The sequence below is a fragment of the Hypoxylon fragiforme genome, assembly GCF_022984875.1.
Source record: "Hypoxylon fragiforme strain CBS 206.31 chromosome Unknown GGS25scaffold_5, whole genome shotgun sequence".
Lineage (NCBI taxonomy): Eukaryota > Fungi > Ascomycota > Sordariomycetes > Xylariales > Hypoxylaceae > Hypoxylon > Hypoxylon fragiforme.
This window is the reverse complement of record NW_026054760.1, coordinates 3,489,656-3,510,804: the sequence shown is the minus strand read 5'-3', so window position 1 is coordinate 3,510,804 and position 21,149 is coordinate 3,489,656. Positions and strand designations below refer to the sequence as shown.

The following is a 21,149-nucleotide window of genomic DNA, read 5'->3' as shown; positions in this document are numbered from 1 at the left end:
AGCTGAAGGATCAAGGCAACGAAGTGAAACATAGGTAACCAATCACGTACCACGTACACGGAGGTATACGAATGATTCATGATGCGGATTGGCCCTGTTACGCATCGGACGAATCTACTAATCTACCGACACAGGATGCGTATAATTTGCCCTATTCAGGAACATATGGGCGGCGCAGCGGTTGTGGTTCCCCGAACCTAAGAAGTCTACAGAAGGATTGAGGCACCAGGAACAGAGGCAAGGGGCCATGAACTCCCCATTTCACGTTCGGTCGAGTAGGACAGGGCCCGGTATTGCCGAGAGGGCCAATGTGTTATTTGCCTACCTTTTGCTTCGGTAAAGGTGAGGATTACGAGGTATTTGCATCATATCGATCCAATTTCTTCGATATTGGCCTAGGCAGATTTATATAAGGGGATAACATATCAAAGCAAGCCAACGCTTACCTATCGAGCTAATCAGCCGTTCCATTTCCATCAGCCATATCTCCTACCTACCTAAATCAAATTAGAAGTCGTCAGAATGCGCGGCGCTTTCTTTTTGGCACAGGCTGCCCTGTGGCTGCTAGGCTCGAACGCTCTTCCCAGTGTGATTCCTCTCCTCGATGATATCACCACCGACATTCCGGACACTTTGCGCCTCAACGAGACATACGGGGCGCCAGACAACGACTTTGGCTGCAAGAGCCAACGGAACCCGGTCGTCTTACTTCATGGGCTCTCGGCGAACCGCGACGTCGATCTCAACAAGCTGCAGTGGGAGCTCAACCGGCGCGGCTACTGCACCTTCTCCCAGACCTACGGCGCATGGGATGCCGTAAAGTGGATCGGTGGCCTGCGGCCCATGGCAGATTCGGCAAAGGACATTGCGGCATTCGTCCGCGAAGTGCGGGATAAGACCGGCGCCAAGAAGATAGATATTGTAGGCCACTCGGAAGGAGGCGTGCAGGCGATCTACGTGCCGATGACGCAAGCCGGGATCTCGGACATGGTCGAGCACGTGGTTGCCCTGGGGCCGGCGATCAAGGGCGCGAAGTACTACGGCTTCACGGACTTGTGGTATCTGGGCGGGGCGGCGACGCGGAAAATCGCCAAGGTGGTGCAGGACGCGCTGGGCTGCCCGGCCTGCGACGACATGATGACGGGCGGCGCCGTGTACGGCGACTTCAAGAGCGCGCGGAAGATCGTGCAGCCTGGGAACAAGGTCACGGTCATCATGTCCAGGTCGGACACGCTGGTGGCGCCGGAGGTCAGCCGGATCGATGAAGAGGGGGCGGCGAACGTGTTCGTGCAAGATGTTTGTCCCGACGATCCCGTGGGACATGCGGGGCTGATGTGGGATAGGAGTGTGTGGCGGCTGATCGTGAATGCGTTGGAGGAGAATGATGATGCGGTGTTTGCGTGTGAGAAGGGGCTTCCAATTTAACATGCATACCTAGATATCTACTGCATGTACCTAATACCTATAAGATGCCTACTAGATCTACAAGATAAATGACATGTCAACTCAAGAGATGCACACACTATTGCGAGGGGCCTCCCATTGGCGGGTGGGTTTCAGCTGAGTGTTCAGCTGTTCAATGACATCTGCTAATTAACGCCACGCCACGCGCAAGATAAGGGGGGCGACTATGACTAGACCCAAATATATATGAAGCTGACCTTCTTCCCTTCAGCCAACCCTTGTAGGCTCATTTTCTAAATCTCTCTCTCTTTCTCTCTTTTTACCTACTTCGAGACTTCAAACCGCACCCTTCACCTATGACCTAGCGCGCGTATACCTAGTAGTAACCGAAGCCGCCGCAGCCCTCACCATGGCCCTATGCCAATACTGCAGCAACATCCCCGCCAAGCTCTTCAGCACGCACCGCAACGACCAAAGCAACTACGACCACCAACCCTCCCTGAGCGCTTTGGAAAATTCCGACTGCCCAGGATGTCGCGTCTTCCTGCACGCGATCGAGAGGAGCGTGCCGGAGCACTCGGGGAAGTACGCGCTGGCCAGGACGTGGAGCCCGGAGGAGCCGGTGCGCTTGGGCAGCACCAAGTTTGGCTGGCAGGTGGTCATGGTCGGCTGGAGGCAGGCGGGACATTTTCGCGGGTTCGCGGTCCCGGATGAGTGGAGTAGGTAAATACCACGGGTCTTTCGAATTTATACTGGGAGATTGTTAATGACTAAATTCTTTTTTTCTCCTTTTGTTTGGGTTGAACAGGAACTGAAGAGCCACCACCACAACAAACTAGCCCCAGTGCGGTAGAAGAAGAAGAAGAAGACGGTTCATTGGCGTATCGATCGTACGAGCCGCAGCTAATACACCGCTGGTCGAAGCTCTGTCTGGAGAACCACAAATGCCGCGCGCCCCAGACAACAACAACAACAACAACAACAGCTTTTCTCCCAACGCGGCGGATCGATGTAGGCACGATCGCCGAGCCGATCCTCTCGCTGGTCCCATCTATAGGGGCCGATAACGGCAACAGCAACCTGTACCTCGCGCTAAGCCATTGCTGGGGGCTAGCGATGCCCGAGGCGGGCTGCACGACCTCGCGCACGCTTGAGCGCTACCATGTCTCCATCCCCGAGGAAAGCCTGCCGCGGACGTTCCGGGACTTTATCGCCATCGCGAGGCGCCTCGAGATCCGCTATGTGTGGATCGACTCGCTCTGCATTGTGCAGGACTCCCGCGAGGACTGGGAAAGGGAGGCCGCGCAGATGGCGGATGTCTACTCGAATGCGTATCTGACCATTGCGGCGTCGGGATCGGCTGATGGGCGGGGCGGCTGCCATGTGCTGGATGGCGCGAGGTCGTGCGGGCCGGTGGATATTGCATGTCAGGCCAGTAGTAGTAGTAGTAGGAGCCCAGATTTACCGGCTGATGAGAGCTCGTCGTCTGCGGTAGTATTCCGCATCTGGAGTCGAGACACCTACCCAGCCGGACAGGTGCTGCCGGCTGATCCGCTGATGACGCGCGGATGGACCCTGCAGGAAAGAGAGCTCTCGCCCCGCATGGTGCACTACTCCAAGGACACGATACGGTGGGAGTGCCGCGAGCTGAGAGCCACCATCGAGTTCCCCTGGGGCGACGCGGCCTCGTTCGATGTAGGACGTTTGTTCGACGGCGGGTCGTCCAGCCGGCCGACGCTTATCGGCCAGCCCATCAACGACTCGAAGCCGCTGGACAAGGTCACTCGGCAGAGGCTGTCGTGGTTCGAGCTCGTCGATCGATACACCAGCCGCTCGCTGACCAAGCAAACGGACATCTTGCCCGCGTTCTCGGGCATCGCGAGATCCATAGCCGGGGGGACGTCGGATGAGTACTGCGCCGGGCTGTGGAAGTCGTACTTTGCGCATTGTCTGCTGTGGGCGAGCAACTGGCACGTAAGTCGCGGGATCAAGCAGCACAGCCGTCCGGCGGGCTATCTCGCGCCCAGCTGGTCGTGGGCCTCCGTCAAGGGTCCGGTGCACTACCTGTCCTGGGTAAACGGGTACTGGCACAGCTTCAACACGAACCCAGATCCCGCTTACCTGCCTAGGCTCATCGACGTCTCGCTGCAGGCGTCGTCGGATCCGTACGGTATGGTTACGGCTGGGTCCCTGAGAATCGAAGGGAAGGTCGGGATAGCGTTCTCCAAACAGGAGGCTTACGCCGCGCCGCAGAACCACCTAAACGTCACGTTCACAGCTGGGCCCCAGGACCGCTTGGATCTCTTCGGGATAGGGGCGGCGGGGACGGCCGAGAAGATCGGTGAGATACGCTACGACGTCCCGCTGTGCCCCGACTGCGCGCCCGTCGGGACGATGCGGCTCGTGTGGTTGCTTTGCTGCATGAACAGCGAGAAGTCCCCCGATGGCAGCATACGGACGAGTGCCATTGCGTTGCAGGATGATGAGCGGGAAGACGACGGCGGAGGGTATATATCCACGGTCGTGCCGACGCGCTATCGGAGGGTCGGCGTGGTCTGGGGGATCGATCCTAAGTTCTGGGAGAGGGGGGTCACGGCTGCGACGCTTACGATAGTTTAGTATACCTAGCTAGTTAGAACTTCTAAGCCCTGGAATCACGGTCCCGAAACCTGTATAGCTCTCTCTTGATTATACCCTGTCCTAATGTTTCAGCTGCTTACGCAGGAATAACGCTTAGCCTTAAGAGCTGAGGACTCGCTTGTATAAACAGGTATAGATTAAATTGAAATGGGATGTCTATTAGGTAACTACCTACCTATACATGGGATCCGTCTAAGAAATCGCTACCAAAGTCTTCTTCCTCCGCGGTTACTTTCAGGGGTCTGCCAACACTGGACAACGAAACAATCTACTTTTCCGGAGCTGAAGTCTTTTTACAAGGGGACTACCATCCAGCAGTCAGATACATAATGAATGGTAAGATGTACCTGAGTGTTTCCTAAAGGATGCCGTTGCTATTTGGAAACTTCCAGCTTCGGAAGCTTTTATACCGTATAGGACAATTCGCCCCCTGAAAAAAGCCAGGTCCGCTATATTATTCATTCCAGGTTACAATGGATTGATTACCGCTTACTTACTCCCAACTGCATGCATACCCTCACCCTAAAGAAGTCCTCCATTCCTGAATCCCTCCGGTGCGGGGGTCGTGGAGCTGAGCTAGGTCAGACCAGATTAGGCCATGATATATCTAAGGGGGGACTTTAGATAGGTAGGTAGGTAGTCTATATAAATAGGAGGTTTATAATCAGATTAGCATTCGCCTTTGCCAGACGTGATGAAGTTACTCTAGTTGCCAACCCATCTCATCATAACAATCCAACAGTATGCTACGTCAACTGATTGTCCTCGGCATCGCCGTCTCGGGCGCGGTTGCCCAGACCACCACGGGAACAAGCTACTCCTTCCGAACCGAAAGCGGGTGTTCGACAGCTTGGGGAACCGGCGGGACCGTACCGATGTCCCTTTCCACCTCCAACACTCGCAGCACCGTTTACTCAACATCCACAAAACCCGAAGCGACGGTGCCTGCGACCTCTACAGTCACGGCCAGCCCCGTCACCATAACTGTGCTTACCAGCACCGTGGTCACCTTCGGCCTGCAAACCACCACCCTCCCCACGCTGACCTCCGTGCAAACGGCGCTGTCCACCGTGGCCACGGCATCCTGGCCCGTCACCGTGTGCACCAACTCCAACTCCATCCCACCCTCCACCGTGACAGAGTACACGGGCACATACACCCCCATCCCAGGACAAGTAACCACCCTCGCCACTTCATACCCGTCCTCAGTCCTCTGCACGACAGCCATAACCTGGTTCACAATACTCCACCCAACCACGACCTCGGGCCTCACAACCGTGACCACCACGCCCACCATCTTCATCAACGCGCCCACCACCACCGTCACCAGCACCATCCTGTACAACGCCACCGTGTACGCGAACACAGCCACCCGCACCGTCACGGCGTACCAGCTCGCCACTCACGCTTCCACCACCAGCACCGCGTGCAGCGAAACGACGACGAGGACGCTAGCAGCAAAGTGCGCGCCAACCAACATCGTCTCCGGCGTCGACGGCCAGGGCCTCGTGTCGGGCCGCTACGCGGATCGCATCGCGGTCGTGTACGTGCATGACGAGGAGTACAACGACCCGAGCGCGTGCTGCCAGCTGTGCGAGGATAATGGGGGGTGTACGGGGATGATGACGGTGCATGGGGGGTTGTGCGGGTTGTTGTATGTTGGTGCTGGTGGGGAGGGATACTCGTGTGATTTCGCGTTCACGTATCAGACGGCGGGGAATGTGTTCCCGGGACAGGGGCTGTGGGTGCAGGAGGGGTGTGGGCGGATTGTGCGGGAGTAGAGACGGGGGAGGGGGGCTCGTTGATGGATGGAGTGAGTTGTGCTACTATAGATACCCAGATACGCTGAGGTAATTTAATAAATATCTATCAATTCTCAACTGGTGACTTTGTGCGGCTCATTCAGGGGTTACCTGAAGAAATAGGGGTAACTCCCAGTACCCCTTAAACCACACAATATGCCTTCCAAGGTGAGTAGGTATCTACCTACCCAATCTCTCTTTAACATCCAACGGCGTCGTAACCTCCAAGCACAATACCGTGCGTACAACACAGTCTCGCTATTTCCAACACCGTCTCCCTACTCTCCTCGCGCCCCCCATCTCACCCTCCTACCCTCCTCAACCACAGGCCCAAGCCTCGGCACATACCGATACGCAAGCTCCAGCGCCGTCTCCCCCCGCGACAGCAAATTGCACGTCCTCACATCCGTGCGCGCGCCCCTCCCCAACAACTCCTCCGCCAGCTCCCCCGCGCGCCCCGCAAGCGCGATGTTAAGACCACAGCCCCAGTCGAAGTCATTCCCGCGCCCGTGCCGGTTGTGCGCCCACTTCGGCGCATCCGGGTCCGCGCCCGCGTCGAGGAGGAAGCGCAGGATCTCCAGCCGACGCGCGCCCTCGCTCTCGGGCGCGGAGCATGCGAACGGCACGGCGACGGCGAGCGACGCGCCCGCGTCCAGGAGCATGCGCACGGTGGTGAGCGGGGCGAGGGGGGACGTGCTTATGGCGCGCAGGAAAGGGCTCAGGCCGTGGTGGGACTCTGCGTTGGGGTCGGCGCCGTGGGAGAGGAACCACCGCGCCAGGTCCTCGTCTTGGAGGACGTAGCTTGAGGAGGAGTGTTAGACAGATCAAGTTGATGTCCGGAGTAGGGTTAGGGTTGGGGTTAAGGGGCTGGGAGAACGTACGCCAATGGGGGAGGACATAACGCGTCGTCTAGTGGCTCATTGATGTCAAGGCCGTGATCGAAGAGAACCTGCCATAGGGCAGAAGAGCATTTGCATTTTACAGCCTCCCAGGCTGCTTTACGGGTAACCCTAATGCCTTGGTCAAGTAGGTACGCGACGATGTCGACACGATTCGCTTTAATTGCAGTGTGCAAGACTGGGTCTAGCCTGCTCATAGGGTTATGCATTGGTCCATGGGATGAGGAGGGCTGTGGCATGCTTTTCCATTGGGCAATGAGTTCTTGTACCTCTTGGAGTGTTCCATTGGAGCAGGTGTTGTTTAGTTGTTGTATTAGTGGATGGTCTGGATAATATTCGACGATGGGAACTGATGGTGAAACACTGTTTGGGGATCCACTGCAAGTTGATATGCTATCTGGAGAGTCTCCCATGTTGTTGATATGAACTCTCTCGCCATCTCTTCTCTTAGAGTTGAGGGAAGTATCTTAATTAAAGGGGGGGTGGAGTCATAGCAAGCATTCATGCAGTCAGCCGGCGCTGTTATACTAAAGGTGCAGGTACAGTGGCAACGTAATAGAGGCAACGTCATTAATCTTATGATACACAATCTCTGCAGTCCAGATCTTAAGGGGGGGTTTTGGAACGGGTCCAGGGCGGGATCGTTCATCACTCTAATTCAACAGCCTGCGCATTGCAGTTTCGCAGATATTGCAAATGCAGCCACGGTCATGAGATTCTGCCAATGGAGGTAACCTATCGCCGGACTATAAACTAGCCACAGGGCAGTGCCTACCTACCTGCCAAGTCTTTTCTTGGTGCATACCTAGCCGTCGGGCGAGCATCTGCAGTATATATTAGTTCGGTGCGGCTGAAACTTGGCAACGGGTTTGCGCGGGACTTGTGGGTTATTTAATACATCAGCTATCGCCTGAATATTACTTATTAATTATGTGTATTATGCTGTTACGAGACTTGAAGCAGCCACGAATCAAACCAATCGCTACCTACCTAGATACCTAGGTAAGGTTAGGTAGTCATTATTAAGGAGTTCTAAATCAGTATATCCAAAATCCACAACGATGGAGAATCTCTCCAACTCAATAAAAGACCTCACGAAAGGCGTATCCTTAGCTGTGGATACTGCCGCTTGGATGGGCAACTCCATATCACGGCGTATAAATGGGCGAAGACACGGCGTCTGTGCTGTCTGCAACAACCTCCAGCCATACAACCATGAAGAGACATTTGGCAATGCCGTTTCCTCTTGGAAGCAGATCAGTGATCCAGAGCGGGCTGCTCGGAAACTAGAACTCGGCGTTATCCCAACGTTAGTCCTAGAAAAAGTCTCGACGAAGAAGATTCTCGAGAGCCGCGAGATCAACCCCCAGACGAATCTGCCGAAGAACGACTGCAAGTACTGCCGGCTCCTGTGTGATATCTTCGACGCCTACTTCATCGACAAGTGGATGAGTTGGATTACGGAAACCAAGAATGCCATGCCGATACAGGTCGGCCTTATGATCAAAGAGGGGCAGCCGTTGATAGTCAATTGCTGGAACTTCACCTACGACAAATGGTTCCAGAACCCGCGTGTAGATCTGGAGCTCTACATGGATCCCATGCCCCTGGCTCCTATACCGGGTGCGCCCACCATGGGACCTGTAGGCCCTCGAGCGACGGACTCCCGCTCTAAGGAGTGCACGACATTTATAAAGGAGAGTATTGAGGAGTGCTGTAGGTACCATCCCGGATGTACCAAGGATCCTAGCGATTTCGTGCCAACGAGGCTGATTTTTCTCGGAGAGGGTAAGGACGCGCTTCGGCTATGCGACGGCATCCCCTCTGGGCAAGGCGTTTCGTGGGCAGCTCTCAGCCACTGTTGGGGCGGCGGCAAGCCCCTATCCCTGAAGAAGGCGACGTTGGATAAACTTAAAGAGCACATCGAGTTCTCGGAACTTCCGGCTACCTTCCAAGATGCAGTTACTATATCACAGGAGATTGGTATGGCGTACGTGTGGATTGATTCCCTTTGCATTGTCCAGGATGACAAGACAGACTGGGAAAAGGAAGCGGCTCGTATGGGCGCAGTTTACAGCCAGGCATTCATTGTCATCAGCGGTGCATCATCGCCGAACCCCAGTACGCCATATTTACGGCCTCGAGGGGACGACTGGCTTCCCAAGCGTTTCGACTTTCCTATATCCCCTGGCGTTACTATACCGATCATGGCCCGCCAACGATCTCTCCTGGCAGCGCCACTTGACCAAGGCCTCCTCGAACCTCCATTCACGGGTTCATGGGCCACGCTGAAGAAAGTCGGGCCACTCTATGGACGCGGCTGGTGCTTCCAAGAATCATTCCTCGCGCCCCGGATCCTCAACTTCGCTCCGGGCGCCATCATCTACGAATGCAAGACGTACAGGAAGAGCGAGGACCAGCTACCTCCCTACCCGATCACGGCCCCTGGAACGTTGGGCGAGGTCACCCCCATGGAACAATGGCACATGATCGTGAAGTCGTACACCTCACGCCAGCTGACATTTACCGGCGACAAGCTTCCCGCGATTGCCGGTGCCGCGACCATCATGCCGCAGATACAGACCAGCAAGTACCTCGCTGGCTTGTGGAGCGAGACCCTACTCCTGGACCTCCTTTGGCAAGTGATGCCGGGCCGAGCACACACGCCGCTGATGACCAAGGAACACGAAGAGAATGCGCCGACGTGGTCGTGGGCCTCCATGAACTGGGGCGTGACCTGGAACTCGCTGAAAGCGGCAGAGCTACTAGCCACTGTAGTCGACGCCCAGACGACCGTGGTCGGGGCCAATCCGTACGGACAAGTCTCGGGGGGTACGGTGACGCTCCGCGGCCGTCTGAAGTATTGTCGGCTCTCCGCCAACTACCACAAGAACCAGCACTGGGTGTACTACAAAAAGCCAGACGGGTCCTACAGTAAGAAGCAGCATTTCCGGACCGACGGCGCGCTGGTGCCTGGGACGGTCCCAGGGCAGACTGAGACCATCGCTTGTCGGTCGCGGTTAACTGTATCCGGTAGCGCGATGGAGACGTCGGCGGCCTTTTTCTGCATCGCAAAGGGGCCTTGGCTCAAATACGATCACGTAGGATTGATACTGGGCAGGTCGCCCAAGTCCCCTGGATATATGGAGCGGGTCGGTAGCATATCCAATGTGCCAAAAGACTGGTATGATGTCGGCGAAGAGACCACGGTGACGATTGTGTGAATATTACATGTTGAAACAAAGCTATAGGTCGCCAAGGTATCTTGGGGCTCGGAAATGTGTTCATGGTGTATTGGTAGGAATGTAAGGATGTATTTCAAATATGGGCTGAGGGTTATTGAGGTTTGTCACAAAGGATGAAATATATCTTAGGTAGTACTTGTATGCACTGCAGTTATTATTAGTACCTGCCTTCATGTCTCTCCCTTTTTCGGCGATGATCATAACGCCGATACGTAGCAGACCCCGAACCCCCCACGATCACCTCATCGGCGTTTCTTACCTACGCTTCCACAACGGCGTTAGGCAGCTTACATCAATCACCTAGGTTAGTTTGTTTCCTTTTCGTCCCCGTGTAACCCATTTTTAGACATAGACTGCATGTTTTCGTCACTTATGTCATGTCCAATTCCGACTCTTGTCTTTTCCTTTTCTTAACGACGATACTGAGACGGAAATTGGCGGTCTTAAGATGCGGTTAGAGTATCGGATATATTGTGGTGCACATCTGCTCGGGGGCAAATATATAAATGTACACATTGCCTAGGTAGACATATTCAGGTATAAAAGCCATGGCACCACCAACCTACTCGAGTAGTTTATTCAAGAACATCACACGTCTTGTAATAAAACAGCACAAGTCAAATATCCGACCATCATCACCACCATTGCGTAGACTTAGACATATACACATTACCCCGTATCCAAGTTATCCCCACATACCCAAAGCAAGACATTTCTCTACCACCCACAACACCACCACCATGACCGGAAACGTATGGTTCATCGCAGGCGCAAGCAACGGCTTCGGCCGCGCAATCGGGCTCGAGGCCCTGCGGCACGGCGACCACGTCGTCGCGACCTCGCGCAACCCAGCCAAAATGGCTGATCTGCAGGAAGCGGGGGCCCTGGTGCTGGCCCTGGACGTGACGTCCGACGACGCGACGATCCAGGCGGCGCTGCAGAAGGCCGTCGATGCCTACGGCAAGATCACGCATTGCATCAACGCGGCCGGGTATCTGCTCGAGGCGGTTATTGAGGAGGCCTCGTAAGTGTCGCCCCCTTTTTGTCGTCTAACCCTCCGCCGCCGCCACCCCTTTTCTCCGTTTTCCCCTTCCAAAAAGGAAAAAAGAAAAAGAAGAAGAAAAATACATAACCAAGTCCAACCAACTAACCCGCTCCCCCCACAGAGCCAGAGAAGCCTTCGACCAGTACAACACGAACGTCCTCGGCATCATGAACCTCACGCGCAACGCGCTGCACCACATGCGGCCCCAGCGCGCCGGCGTGATCGCCAACTTCGGCAGCCTCGGCAGCTGGCGCGGCTCCCCCTCCTCCGCGTACTACTCGTCGACGAAGTGGGCGATATCGGGGTTCACGGAAGCCTTAGCCGAGGAAGTGCGGCCGCTCGGCATTTCCGGTGTGGTCATCGAGCCGGGGTACTTCCGCACGGGCTTTCTCAACGCCGGGGGCGGGAACCGGATCCGGGCGGCGCACCCGCTGACGGAGGAGTACCGGGGCACGCCGGCGCAGGCGGTGAAGGAACGGCTGGATGTTGTGGATGATAACCAGCCGGGGGATGTGGGGAAGGGGGCGAAGGTGATCGTGGATGTGCTGACGCGGACGGGGGTGGCGCGGGGGAGGGAGATACCGGTGAGGCTTGCGCTGGGGAGGGACTGTCTGGAGGTGATTAGGGGGAAGATGCGGGACACGGAGGCGCTGCTGAGGGAGTGGGAGGATGTTATTGTTAGTACGGATCATGACGATGTTCAGCTGAAGAAATAAATGATGGGGGGTTTCCAAATAGAGATGGATCTCTCAAGAGGAAAGAAAGAGATGCTTTCATATGTATAATAGATGTAACTTTTACACGCTCGTAGTAGAATGATGATTTGGTACCTACCTAGGTACCTAGGTTTGGTACTTTACAGATTCGAGACCAAATGTTTTCTCATCCAGCTTTGTCATCCCGGATACAGGGAAACTCCCGTGGTAGTGGCCATTGTATAGGGGCCGTCTCCTAAAATAGAGAGGCCCGTCTCATTCCCCGGACCCCCCGGTATGTATGCGGTAGAAAATAATCTCGAATGGGAATGTGCCTTGACGATTTCTCTCCGCGCCTTCAGCTCCGGCCCGACGGGGTCCACTAAGTATTTAAGTGGGCTTCCACCGTATTGCAAGAGCTACCCTTTCCGGGCCCGGTCATAGATAGCTGGTATGGACATGTGTTAGATACCCAGTCGGCCGATATCCAAAGTCTGTATCTTCTATGTAGATACCTAGCAACACAGGCGATATCTGGCACAGGTCCATTTACCAACATCACTCAATACCTAACACTACTCGAAGAAACATGCGGCAACAATAGAATTTAGCAGTCACAATAGCCCTCTTATGACGTTTAAGATGATCTTAATATACATGACGCCGCTGTGGTACGACCTTTTATTAACACGCTTGAAGAGCATAGGCCCTTTGAACGATGGGAAGGTGCCTACATTTCGCTAGGTCAAATGATGTCAACCCCGGCCTGAGGAGCGAGTTGCCGCGGATTATAACCTCCCAGGCCCATTAATCACCGAAGGGGTATAGTACATCGATGCCAGTACAAAGAGTGTAGGATTTTGTACAAATGAATCTTCTCCCCAAGCAGTTAGAGCAACATACAATTCCCAATGTGGTTCTTCGAACTACGCTAGTCCATTCGAGTTTATCCCTTAGTATGTGAGGCGAAACCCAACGATTTGGCATATCCCCACTACGCTGCAATCGGTGTCTTACTTTCCCTAGCCTCTTCACATGGCACAACATGAGTAGAATCTGTAGGCTGGCCTGATGTGGACGTTTGCCGATCGACATGTGGTCGTTTGCTGTCCCGCTGGGATTCATGCGTCGAGAGCGGCCGTTTCTTATCCTTGTCACGACTCCCGCCCTCTTTAGCAGCAGCAGCAGCACGACGCGCATCACGTTCCTGTTTCTCCTTTTTCTCCTTTTCTCGACGCAGTGCTTTGGATTCAAATTCGTGCCAGTCTCCCTCGAGATCGCGAAGTCTGCAAATAAAAGTTAATAGGTATCCACGTATTTGTATAGGACTGGGCAGTACATACTCAGTTGCTTGCCTAGGCGGCGGCTCTTCTGTCGTAAAGTAAGGATGTTCTAACACTTCCGCAGCAGAAGGCCGCTTCACAGGATCGTACTGAAACATGGCCGCAAGCAAATCGAAGGCAGCTACCGGTACTCGCTCTTTATACCTCTCGGCAAAGACGTTGGGTCGACGGTAACCTGGTCTCAACAATTCAAACCAAGGCATGTCAATGAGACTAGGCCACTCAACCTTATTCGGAGTACCAAGCACAGCGTAGATCTTTTCTAGCTGGTTGATCTCACCACCATCACCAGGAAAGATAGCATGCCGGGTGAAAATTTCCACCATCACGCATGCTGCGCTCCAAATATCAACCGCAGCACCGTATTGAGTCTCACCCAGCAGGAGTTCAGGAGACCTATACCAGATCGTGATAACGCGATTCGTATAATCGAGCTGGTGCCGCTTCGCATAAAATCGGGCCAGCCCAAAATCGGCTAGTTTCAAAACCCCATCATTGCTAACCAAGATGTTTGCCGCTTTGATGTCGCGATGCAACACTCCTCGTTTGTGCAAATAGTCTAGACCTTCGAACAATTGTAGTGCAAGGTGTTTTTTTTGTGCAGGGTCGAGTTTGTATGATGGATGATTCAGTAAGCCAGTAAGATCATGAGATAGGTATTCGAAAACCATGTAGCAGTCGTTTTTCTCAACCATCACCTCTTGAAGGTTGACGATGTTCGTGTGCTTCAGAGATTGGAGAAGCTTTATTTCCCGCACGGCAGTCACTGGGAACCCGTCTCTTTCTCCCTCCATTCGTATCTTTTTCAAAGCAACAAGCTTCTTGGTATAGACATGGATCCCTTTAAAAACCTTTCCATATGTACCTGAACCCACCACGGATTCATTGCCTGGCTTCCGGAAAAACACCGAGTCGGACGATGCAAAGTCAGGTTCTAATTCGGGCTTCGGTTTCAGCCTTCGCTGTATTCTCTTCACTTTTCGGGTTCTTGGGGGCTCAGGCGGGCCTCTGTTGGCATTAAAATCCAACCTTGCCCTTGCAGAAGCAGGCTCTCTTGGTGTATCCCGGGGCAAGTCTCTATCCCGATCCCGTTCTCGTTCTCGCTCCCGTTCCCGTTCTCGATCTCGGCCACGTTCTCTCTCACGGTCCCTGTCACGATCCCTATCACGATCCCTATCCCGGTCTCGGTCTCGGTCTCGGTCTCGATCATCAACCGAAGATAAATCCTTTTTGGGGGCCGTGTTGAACTTTTGAGAAATTTCCGGCTTAGGCGTTGCAACCGGTGTTTTGTTTGTTGGCTTAAAAGCGAAGCTAAACTTGGAGCTTGCAGGGCCAGTAGGAGCCGAAGGTGGAGGTCCCGGGGGGGGCATCTGTTCGTTGTCATTCTTTTCTAACAAGAAGTCTTCCGCCTGAAGGTCTTTAGACCCACGGGATGCGTTTTCTTTATCCTTGCCATCATCCTTTGTTCCAGAAAGTTCGGAATGAGTCGAAGAAGGATGTTGTGGGCTATGATGTCGTGGGGTATTTTCACCCGATTGGCCAGAGGTATGTCGACCACCAACGGATGCTCGCTGTCCGCTTTGTGGACCTACTACGCTGCGGTAACCACCTCTAGCAGGATGAGAGCTGCCCCTGAAGCCTCCTCTGGAAAAGTTACGCCCTTGAGGGTAGGATTGGGACATAGGCCCAGTAGGTGGGTGTGGTGGTGATTGGCTTGGCCCAGCATGGTGGCCAGAGGGCCCAGTGGGTGGCCCATGGTTGATCGGATACTGACTGGACTTTTGGTAAGTAGATGGATCTAATCTAAGACTTTAATTCACTATACCTATGAGGTGAGTTCTGGCGTTGGCCACTCCAAGTCCCCCTAGCACTACCATGAGGCGATTGTAGGGCGGGAGATCCATGAAATGATGAACGTGAATTAGGGCGATGAGGTGATTGGGCAGTCCGGCGATCGTTATATTGAGAACTTCCAGGGCGAGTAGATGCCAATTGGGTACTGGAACCGCCTCGATTTTCTAATCGCCGGGACATGCTGACTTCGATGCTGTTTGCACCGGACGCTAAATGTCCCCTTGGGGGAAATCTCGAGTCTTCGCGATGTTTACCTTTTTTTCGTGAACGACGAGACCCACGTTCTCTAGGAGACCGCGGTGGAAAATCCGGCCTAGATGAATCAACGACGGGAGAAGAGCGGCGGGAGCGTGAACCGGCCCCGGTCGATATAAGATCTAGGCGGCCTGTTAGACGAGGAGGGGTATGTGTGTGAGAAAAAGATGAACGCCGTGAGCTAGATAGTGGCGACCGACTGCGGTTGTGGGCCTGCGAGTCTCGGCCTGAATGAGTTAAATGAAGCGAAGGGTCCCGTTCGTGATTACCTTGATAGGGAGAGTGACTTGGATGCCGATTATGATGTGGTTCAATTGAATCCTTGCGGTCGGCGTGTCGAGTGTGAGGATCGGCGTGGCGTGGCGAAGGAGATCGGCCACGAGAAGGCAGCGGAACAGGATTTTTCGCTTGACCTCTATCCGTCCTTTCAGCCCGCTCTGCTCGACGCCGGCGATCTCGTTCACGTTCACGTCTGGATTTTTTCGCTCGAGGGGGTGGAAAAGGTAATGGGCTACGAGTCCTCCGTCGCTTCCTTGATGCTGGCGAAAAAGATCGACCCCTTGATCCGTGATTCGCGTAATCGTTCCTCCTAGGACCGTGTCTAGGAGATGTAGGTATATCAAGGTGCTTCTCCTGGCTCAGGCTATCGCCGCGATCATCCCAAGAAGCGCGACCTTTAACATCACGCGAACTAGTGTCTTCGGGGTTTTCAGTTCGATCTTGCGATCGTCCACGCTGACTTACATCAGGTCGGCCATGTTTGTCGTCTTGACGTGAGATTGATTCGTCGTGCGTACTCTTATTTCTATCACCGTGGTCTTCTGGACGTCGAGAATTAGGTGATTGAGACCGCAATGCAGACGACCGGGGGTGCGAGTCAAGGGTCGAGACTCGACGGTCCGAATCAAATCTGTCTCGATCCCTGCGGTCGCGTTCGCGGTCGCGGTCGTCGATTTCGAAGTCTTTATTAGTCTGATCTTGTTTCATGGCAACATTTCGATGGTGGTGAGGCTGAGAATGAGAAATGTTGTTTGGAGATAAAGTGGATGGTGATGAAAGACTAGGCTTGCTAGGATGTCGACGCATTACTGGATCCATGTCGGCATCGCTCAAATTTTGGGAAGTGACTTTTAGTAGACTGCGCTGTGCTTGTATTCTAGCGTTGCGCTGTACGACGCCGTACTGCACTGATTTTAGTGCTAGGTTCTTGTTGGTTAGCGGGCAGAAATCCGCTGACACACCTGAGGTATGCACTGTACTTAGGTAGGTATGTACCTAGTACTATCCTGCCGAGCAAAGAAAAAAAATCAACCCAATAAAATTAGGTAAGTTGCGTACCTAGTATGTTGCCGAGTAAGGAGACATGGGTAAGGCCACCTCAGCAGCCTTATTCATCGAGGGTTCAATCCTTAATGATCGATAAAGTGCTTCGATAAGGTGCTGCAACATTGAAGAGTTAAACTTTCACCCTTGTTTGCCCCGCAAAAACTGATGATTTCAGTATTGCAGTGTTCCGCAACTGTCAGTCAGGTACATGCCATATGTACCTACCCAGCCACTTATGTATGCGCTATCCAGACATGGACCTGCTGACAGACATCAATGATCAATCAATCTGCATTGAAATTGATGATGATGATGCAAGTAAACAAGTCGTGGAAATATTGAAATTCGATGAGAATGACAACAATCCAGGTGTCGGTATAATTCCTTCTTGGTAGATTTGTGTTGTTTTTGTGTTGTGTCTCTTGAATCAATGGAACAATAGGTATGTCCAGGGGAAAAAAAAAGGATTAGTACTGGGAAAAATGCTTTGGCAAAATTCCGACGTCCCTTTTTTTTTCTTTTCCTTTTCCCACTCCCAAAAAAAAACTCTGGGTCGGGGGTGTTTTCTGCGAGCCTTGCGGCGCAATACCACCAACTTTAAGTTGAACCCAACCTGCACCAGCCACTGAGCAGTGAACTGGGACTGTTAAGTTTTCCACTACTCCGTGCTCTAGCTGCTGGCTGATACACCTCCCTATCACTCCTATCACCACCATTACCATCACCCACCCACTCAGACTAGGTATGCCAAGGGCAAGGTCAATGGCCATCAGCCAGCCATCAGCCATTGTCCAAATTTAGTATAGCCCAGGTCCGAATACTTTTCGAATACTTTCGCATCATTCAAAAAGGTGGGGGAGTTGGTATGAAGATAAAAGTGACCGCAAATGTCAAGCGGTCACCCTCGACAAGAGTAAGGTTTCACTCTTCTCTCGAAGTCGAGTACACTCGGCTGGAACCGAGCAAACACTCGGAAATGTCTCGACACTTCCAAGCTTTCAGCTGGCCTGACATAAATGGCCAGGTCCAGTCAGTCAAGCAAGTAATAAAACAAGCCAGGCACGCTATCTACTACAATCACTCGCTTTAAGCATTCTGCCACCATCCAAATCCAACGTCTAGTTCCTCATCTTACCACTGTTTTCACCACCCCCCATGCATCAACGTTTATACTTAGAGAACTCTTCATCTGGTTTATCCAAACCATAATGCCCAACATTGCAGCAGTATCCCGAATGATGCCCGTAGAGCGCTGACTATCTAGTACCTATCCAACATTCCAATATTGAAAGGGGCGAATTAGTTGGTGGCCGGTAGGTTCCTTGGATGATATATCATTCAGCTGTCAGATGATTGATAAAAGGAGGCCTCCTAGATTCCCTTGTGAAAGGAAAGTATCTGCTGTCTTAGCAGGCAGTCGACTAGATAGTCATGACTGCGTATTTAAGGGGCGGTCGTCTGTAAGTGGATGAGCCCAAAAGTTGCACTGTGGGATAGTTCTCTATCGCACCCCCCATTCCATCCCCGAGAATATCCGTAGGGTAGGAACTTGGCCCACTCTCTTAATCGAGTGTACAAGTCTGGAATCAACCAACACTGTTACAGGCCTCAAAAAATCCAGGTAAAGGGAAAAAAGGACTATCTGATACTTCTGGAAGTCAATGGCTTTGCCAGACTAGGCCACATGATATAGCTACCTCAGCACTAGTCGCAGATGAAGATGAAGACTAGCGAGTTTGCCGCATCAAGATGTAAAGCAACCGTAGGAAACGCGGGTGGGGCCAAATGCTGACAGCAAGGCATAGCATCACCACATAATTGGGGCGTTGATTACATCGTACTAATGTGAAGGAGAGAGCTTGTATATGCTGATTAGGCGTGAATATGGTGGGGCCTAGGCAAACCGGTAGATGCCCCTTGGTCCATGGGCTGATAGTTGCTGATAAAAAGCCCAAATTTGTGAGGCCCTCGTTGGACATAACCAAGACATCCCCATATTCAATGATGTATAATGATTTATTTTCCCTTTCTGTTTGGGTAGCTGTAGGGTCGATGCTTGGAGCGGTAGGTTCTTGAGATATCATTAGGAGCCATGCTGATATTCTGAAATTGGCGAAAGGTGAACGAAGGCTGGCAATCGAAATTCTGGGAACAGTCTAATCATCATTTGGTGTATTCGCCGTACAGGGAGGTACATATATGATGAGGTGTGATGGAATTAAATGATGGTCCAGGTAAGTTGTAATAGCAGCCTCAATCAATCTGACGATAATCGATACAGTACTATTTAGGTACCTAGGTTAGAGTGGTTGAGAGATTGGTGGTGTCGGTCGCACGTTCGAGTTTGCACCTAGTAGTAGTACGCCCCTGCCATCCAACAAGGGAAAATACTTTAAAACAGGGTACCTCCAAATATAGTCATCTTGAGAATGACAAAATCGATGACATAGCAGTCAGTGAGAGATGCGCATTGGTATCATAAGGATTGAACTTGAAGGCTGGAGGTTAAGTTGTCATGGGTAAGGTGCGTTTGTCGTCAATCAAAGTTGGAGAAGTACGGATAGGTATTAAAGTGGTACCGTATTGATTTCATGTTGATAAACTGTGTTAAAACTTTACCATATTATGTAATCATCCTACGAAGTTACATTTTGATGTACAAGTGTCAAGTGCCACATGCATCATTGATCATATCCTGTACCTACATGTAGGTACCTAATCTACCTACATCAATACCTACACACATCATGCACATCATGCATTCACTCCGTACGGCCCTTCAAGGTCTCTTCGTTCCGTCATGAAGTTATAGTGCGAGCTAGCAGCCGGAATCAATAACATATGCATAATTGACTATAGTGATTCACCCTTAGCATCATTCCTCAACATCTCGGATCGGCATCTTTCACTTTCCATCTTCCTATTCCTCCTGTTCCTCCCGAGGCCGTGCAACCACTACCCTATAATCATTACCGGCGCCAGGAGACACGGTATATACCGTACTTCGAAGATATTGTCTAGATTTAATCATCGTTTCAACTCCAGCTGTGTCGCTGCCCAGTCATGATTATACTCCATTGCCTGGAATATCTAAATCAAACAAACCCTTCACGCAGGAACATGGGCGAGACGCCGACTAATCAATTGCTTGTGGGCTGAAGTTTCCTAGCCCGAATAATTCGTTTCGAACATTTTCGCCGACTTTTCAACCCATCTCTGTTCGTCTGAAAGAGAGAAACCCCCGCGTAAGCGGACGATTGTATCATACCTGCAGTGATAGGCACCAGGGGTTCCCATCAAACCCCATAGTCCAAGCCCATCCATCTCCTCGTCTCTTACGAGCCACGCTTCAGATTCCAAGCTAACCTCTAGAAACATGAGGTTTAAGCACCGATCACCTTTAAGTTTAAATCTTGATGCTACCAATATGATCGACTACTAAGGAGGACTTGATTGGTTACCTCAGTAATCAGAAGAACTTGGATCCGCACAGATTTGCAATTCATCACTAAACAAGGGCCCGGGAATAGATTATCTATTTACAGCTTCTTGAGGACGGCCAAGAATTAGAAAGAGGAAGAAATCCGTCAGGACAAGCCACTAAGTTTCTCCTCAACAGTCTTTAGAGCTGGATGACTCTCCCTATCCAAGTATACCGAGAGCAAAAAAGCATAGAAGCACCGAACAGTTTGTGGCATGCTGAGGTTATTTTAGAAATGGAGTTTCATAGGTAGGGTTTATAAGTTTTTACTCAAATAGTTATTAGCCAATAATATCAGACATCATTGATATATGTGTATTTCATATAAAAATAATTCGTCATTCTATAAAGAACCATAGAAACATCGAGCCGCGCGTATGTACTTGATAATCATCGCCTCAGATGATTACGTGAGGATCCATAGGTATCCATAAGTATAGTATTAAGAGAAACAATAGACGAGGTACAGAGGTAGAGGTAGCAGGCAAAGGTTGGAACTGCAAAACTTCAAGTTGTCTGTGCTGTAGTATGCTGTAGTATGCTGTACATAGTAGTATGTTGTAGTATGTTGTAGTGTGCAATCCTTGGATTTTGAAGTTGTGATATTGTAAGACACTACAGGGGTTTGTCTGGCGTTATGTTCGGGGAAGTTTGATCCCTGGAAGGCTAGACCCTATTAGGTCAAGTAATTTCCAAATGAGGTTTAGATTTGTATAAGCCCCAACCTTATTGCGATATCTTAGCGAAGTGACAAGGGACGTCGAAACCGCTACTTGTTCCATCTTTGCCTCATCTGCTTCATCTCCTTCAACCTTTCAATGCTCTTTGCAATGCTCCGTACATGACTACTACATCATGATAGTGCTATGTAGTGTAATGTACATACTTGGACCCTGGTTGCCCGTGATGGCCACTGGTATTATTGTATACTTCAACCTCAAGCCTTTGAGAGAAGGGGTCGACCTAGTTCAAATCGAGTATTGCCCGCGTAATCGAGTCCCCTGGTAAGTCCATCGGATCTGATGCCAAAGATATGTGAAGTTCTCGCTTGTGGACTGGAGGCTTCACCAGTCTGATCTATCGCCGCCCTCGGTGAATTCTAACCAATCATGACCTCTTCTAATTCTGATTCTGGACTGTGCAAAGCACTAACAAGTATA

General features: G+C 51.9%; 7 protein-coding genes across 7 annotated transcripts; 4 read left to right on the top strand and 3 right to left on the bottom strand.

The window, feature by feature from the left end:
- The first annotated feature begins 103 nt into the window (after nt 1-103).
- Nucleotides 104-1,640, top strand: GGS25DRAFT_301019 (alpha/beta-hydrolase). The gene has a single exon (XM_049257651.1). It carries the CDS (start codon nt 523-525, stop codon nt 1,423-1,425), a length of 903 nt encoding a protein of 300 aa, XP_049117174.1. The 5' UTR covers nt 104-522; the 3' UTR covers nt 1,426-1,640.
- Nucleotides 1,641-1,813: 173 nt separating this feature from the next.
- On the top strand, nt 1,814-4,023 carry GGS25DRAFT_522211 (heterokaryon incompatibility protein-domain-containing protein; the record flags this gene model as incomplete). The annotated part of the gene is made up of 2 exons (XM_049264184.1): nt 1,814-2,123; nt 2,213-4,023. 2 exons carry the CDS (start codon nt 1,814-1,816, stop codon nt 4,021-4,023), a joined length of 2,121 nt encoding a protein of 706 aa, XP_049117173.1.
- A 1,782-nt stretch (nt 4,024-5,805) lies between these two features.
- Nucleotides 5,806-7,445, bottom strand: GGS25DRAFT_531936 (ankyrin repeat-containing domain protein). Its single transcript, XM_049265545.1, has 2 exons — nt 6,728-7,445; nt 5,806-6,647 (listed from the first exon to the last, which is right to left on the bottom strand). Exons 1-2 carry the CDS (start codon nt 7,156-7,158, stop codon nt 6,125-6,127), a joined length of 954 nt encoding a protein of 317 aa, XP_049117172.1. The 5' UTR covers nt 7,159-7,445; the 3' UTR covers nt 5,806-6,124.
- Nucleotides 7,446-7,482: 37 nt separating this feature from the next.
- Nucleotides 7,483-9,999, top strand: GGS25DRAFT_300920 (HET-domain-containing protein). The gene has a single exon (XM_049257650.1). The coding sequence runs from the start codon at nt 7,807-7,809 to the stop codon at nt 9,967-9,969; it is 2,163 nt and encodes a 720-aa protein (XP_049117171.1). The 5' UTR covers nt 7,483-7,806; the 3' UTR covers nt 9,970-9,999.
- Nucleotides 10,000-10,730: 731 nt separating this feature from the next.
- GGS25DRAFT_522207 (NAD(P)-binding protein) lies at nt 10,731-11,751 on the top strand (the record flags this gene model as incomplete). Its single annotated transcript, XM_049264183.1, has 2 exons — nt 10,731-11,014; nt 11,157-11,751. The coding sequence occupies 2 exons, from the start codon at nt 10,731-10,733 to the stop codon at nt 11,749-11,751; spliced, it is 879 nt and encodes a 292-aa protein (XP_049117170.1).
- Nucleotides 11,752-12,724: 973 nt separating this feature from the next.
- On the bottom strand, nt 12,725-15,107 carry GGS25DRAFT_522206 (Pkinase-domain-containing protein; the record flags this gene model as incomplete). Its single annotated transcript, XM_049264182.1, has 3 exons — nt 12,725-13,016; nt 13,074-14,846; nt 14,899-15,107. 3 exons carry the CDS (start codon nt 15,105-15,107, stop codon nt 12,725-12,727), a joined length of 2,274 nt encoding a protein of 757 aa, XP_049117169.1.
- A 29-nt stretch (nt 15,108-15,136) lies between these two features.
- Nucleotides 15,137-16,280, bottom strand: GGS25DRAFT_522205 (uncharacterized protein; the record flags this gene model as incomplete). Its single annotated transcript, XM_049264181.1, has 3 exons — nt 15,137-15,304; nt 15,452-15,783; nt 15,875-16,280. The coding sequence occupies 3 exons, from the start codon at nt 16,278-16,280 to the stop codon at nt 15,137-15,139; spliced, it is 906 nt and encodes a 301-aa protein (XP_049117168.1).
- Nucleotides 16,281-21,149: the final 4,869 nt, after the last annotated feature.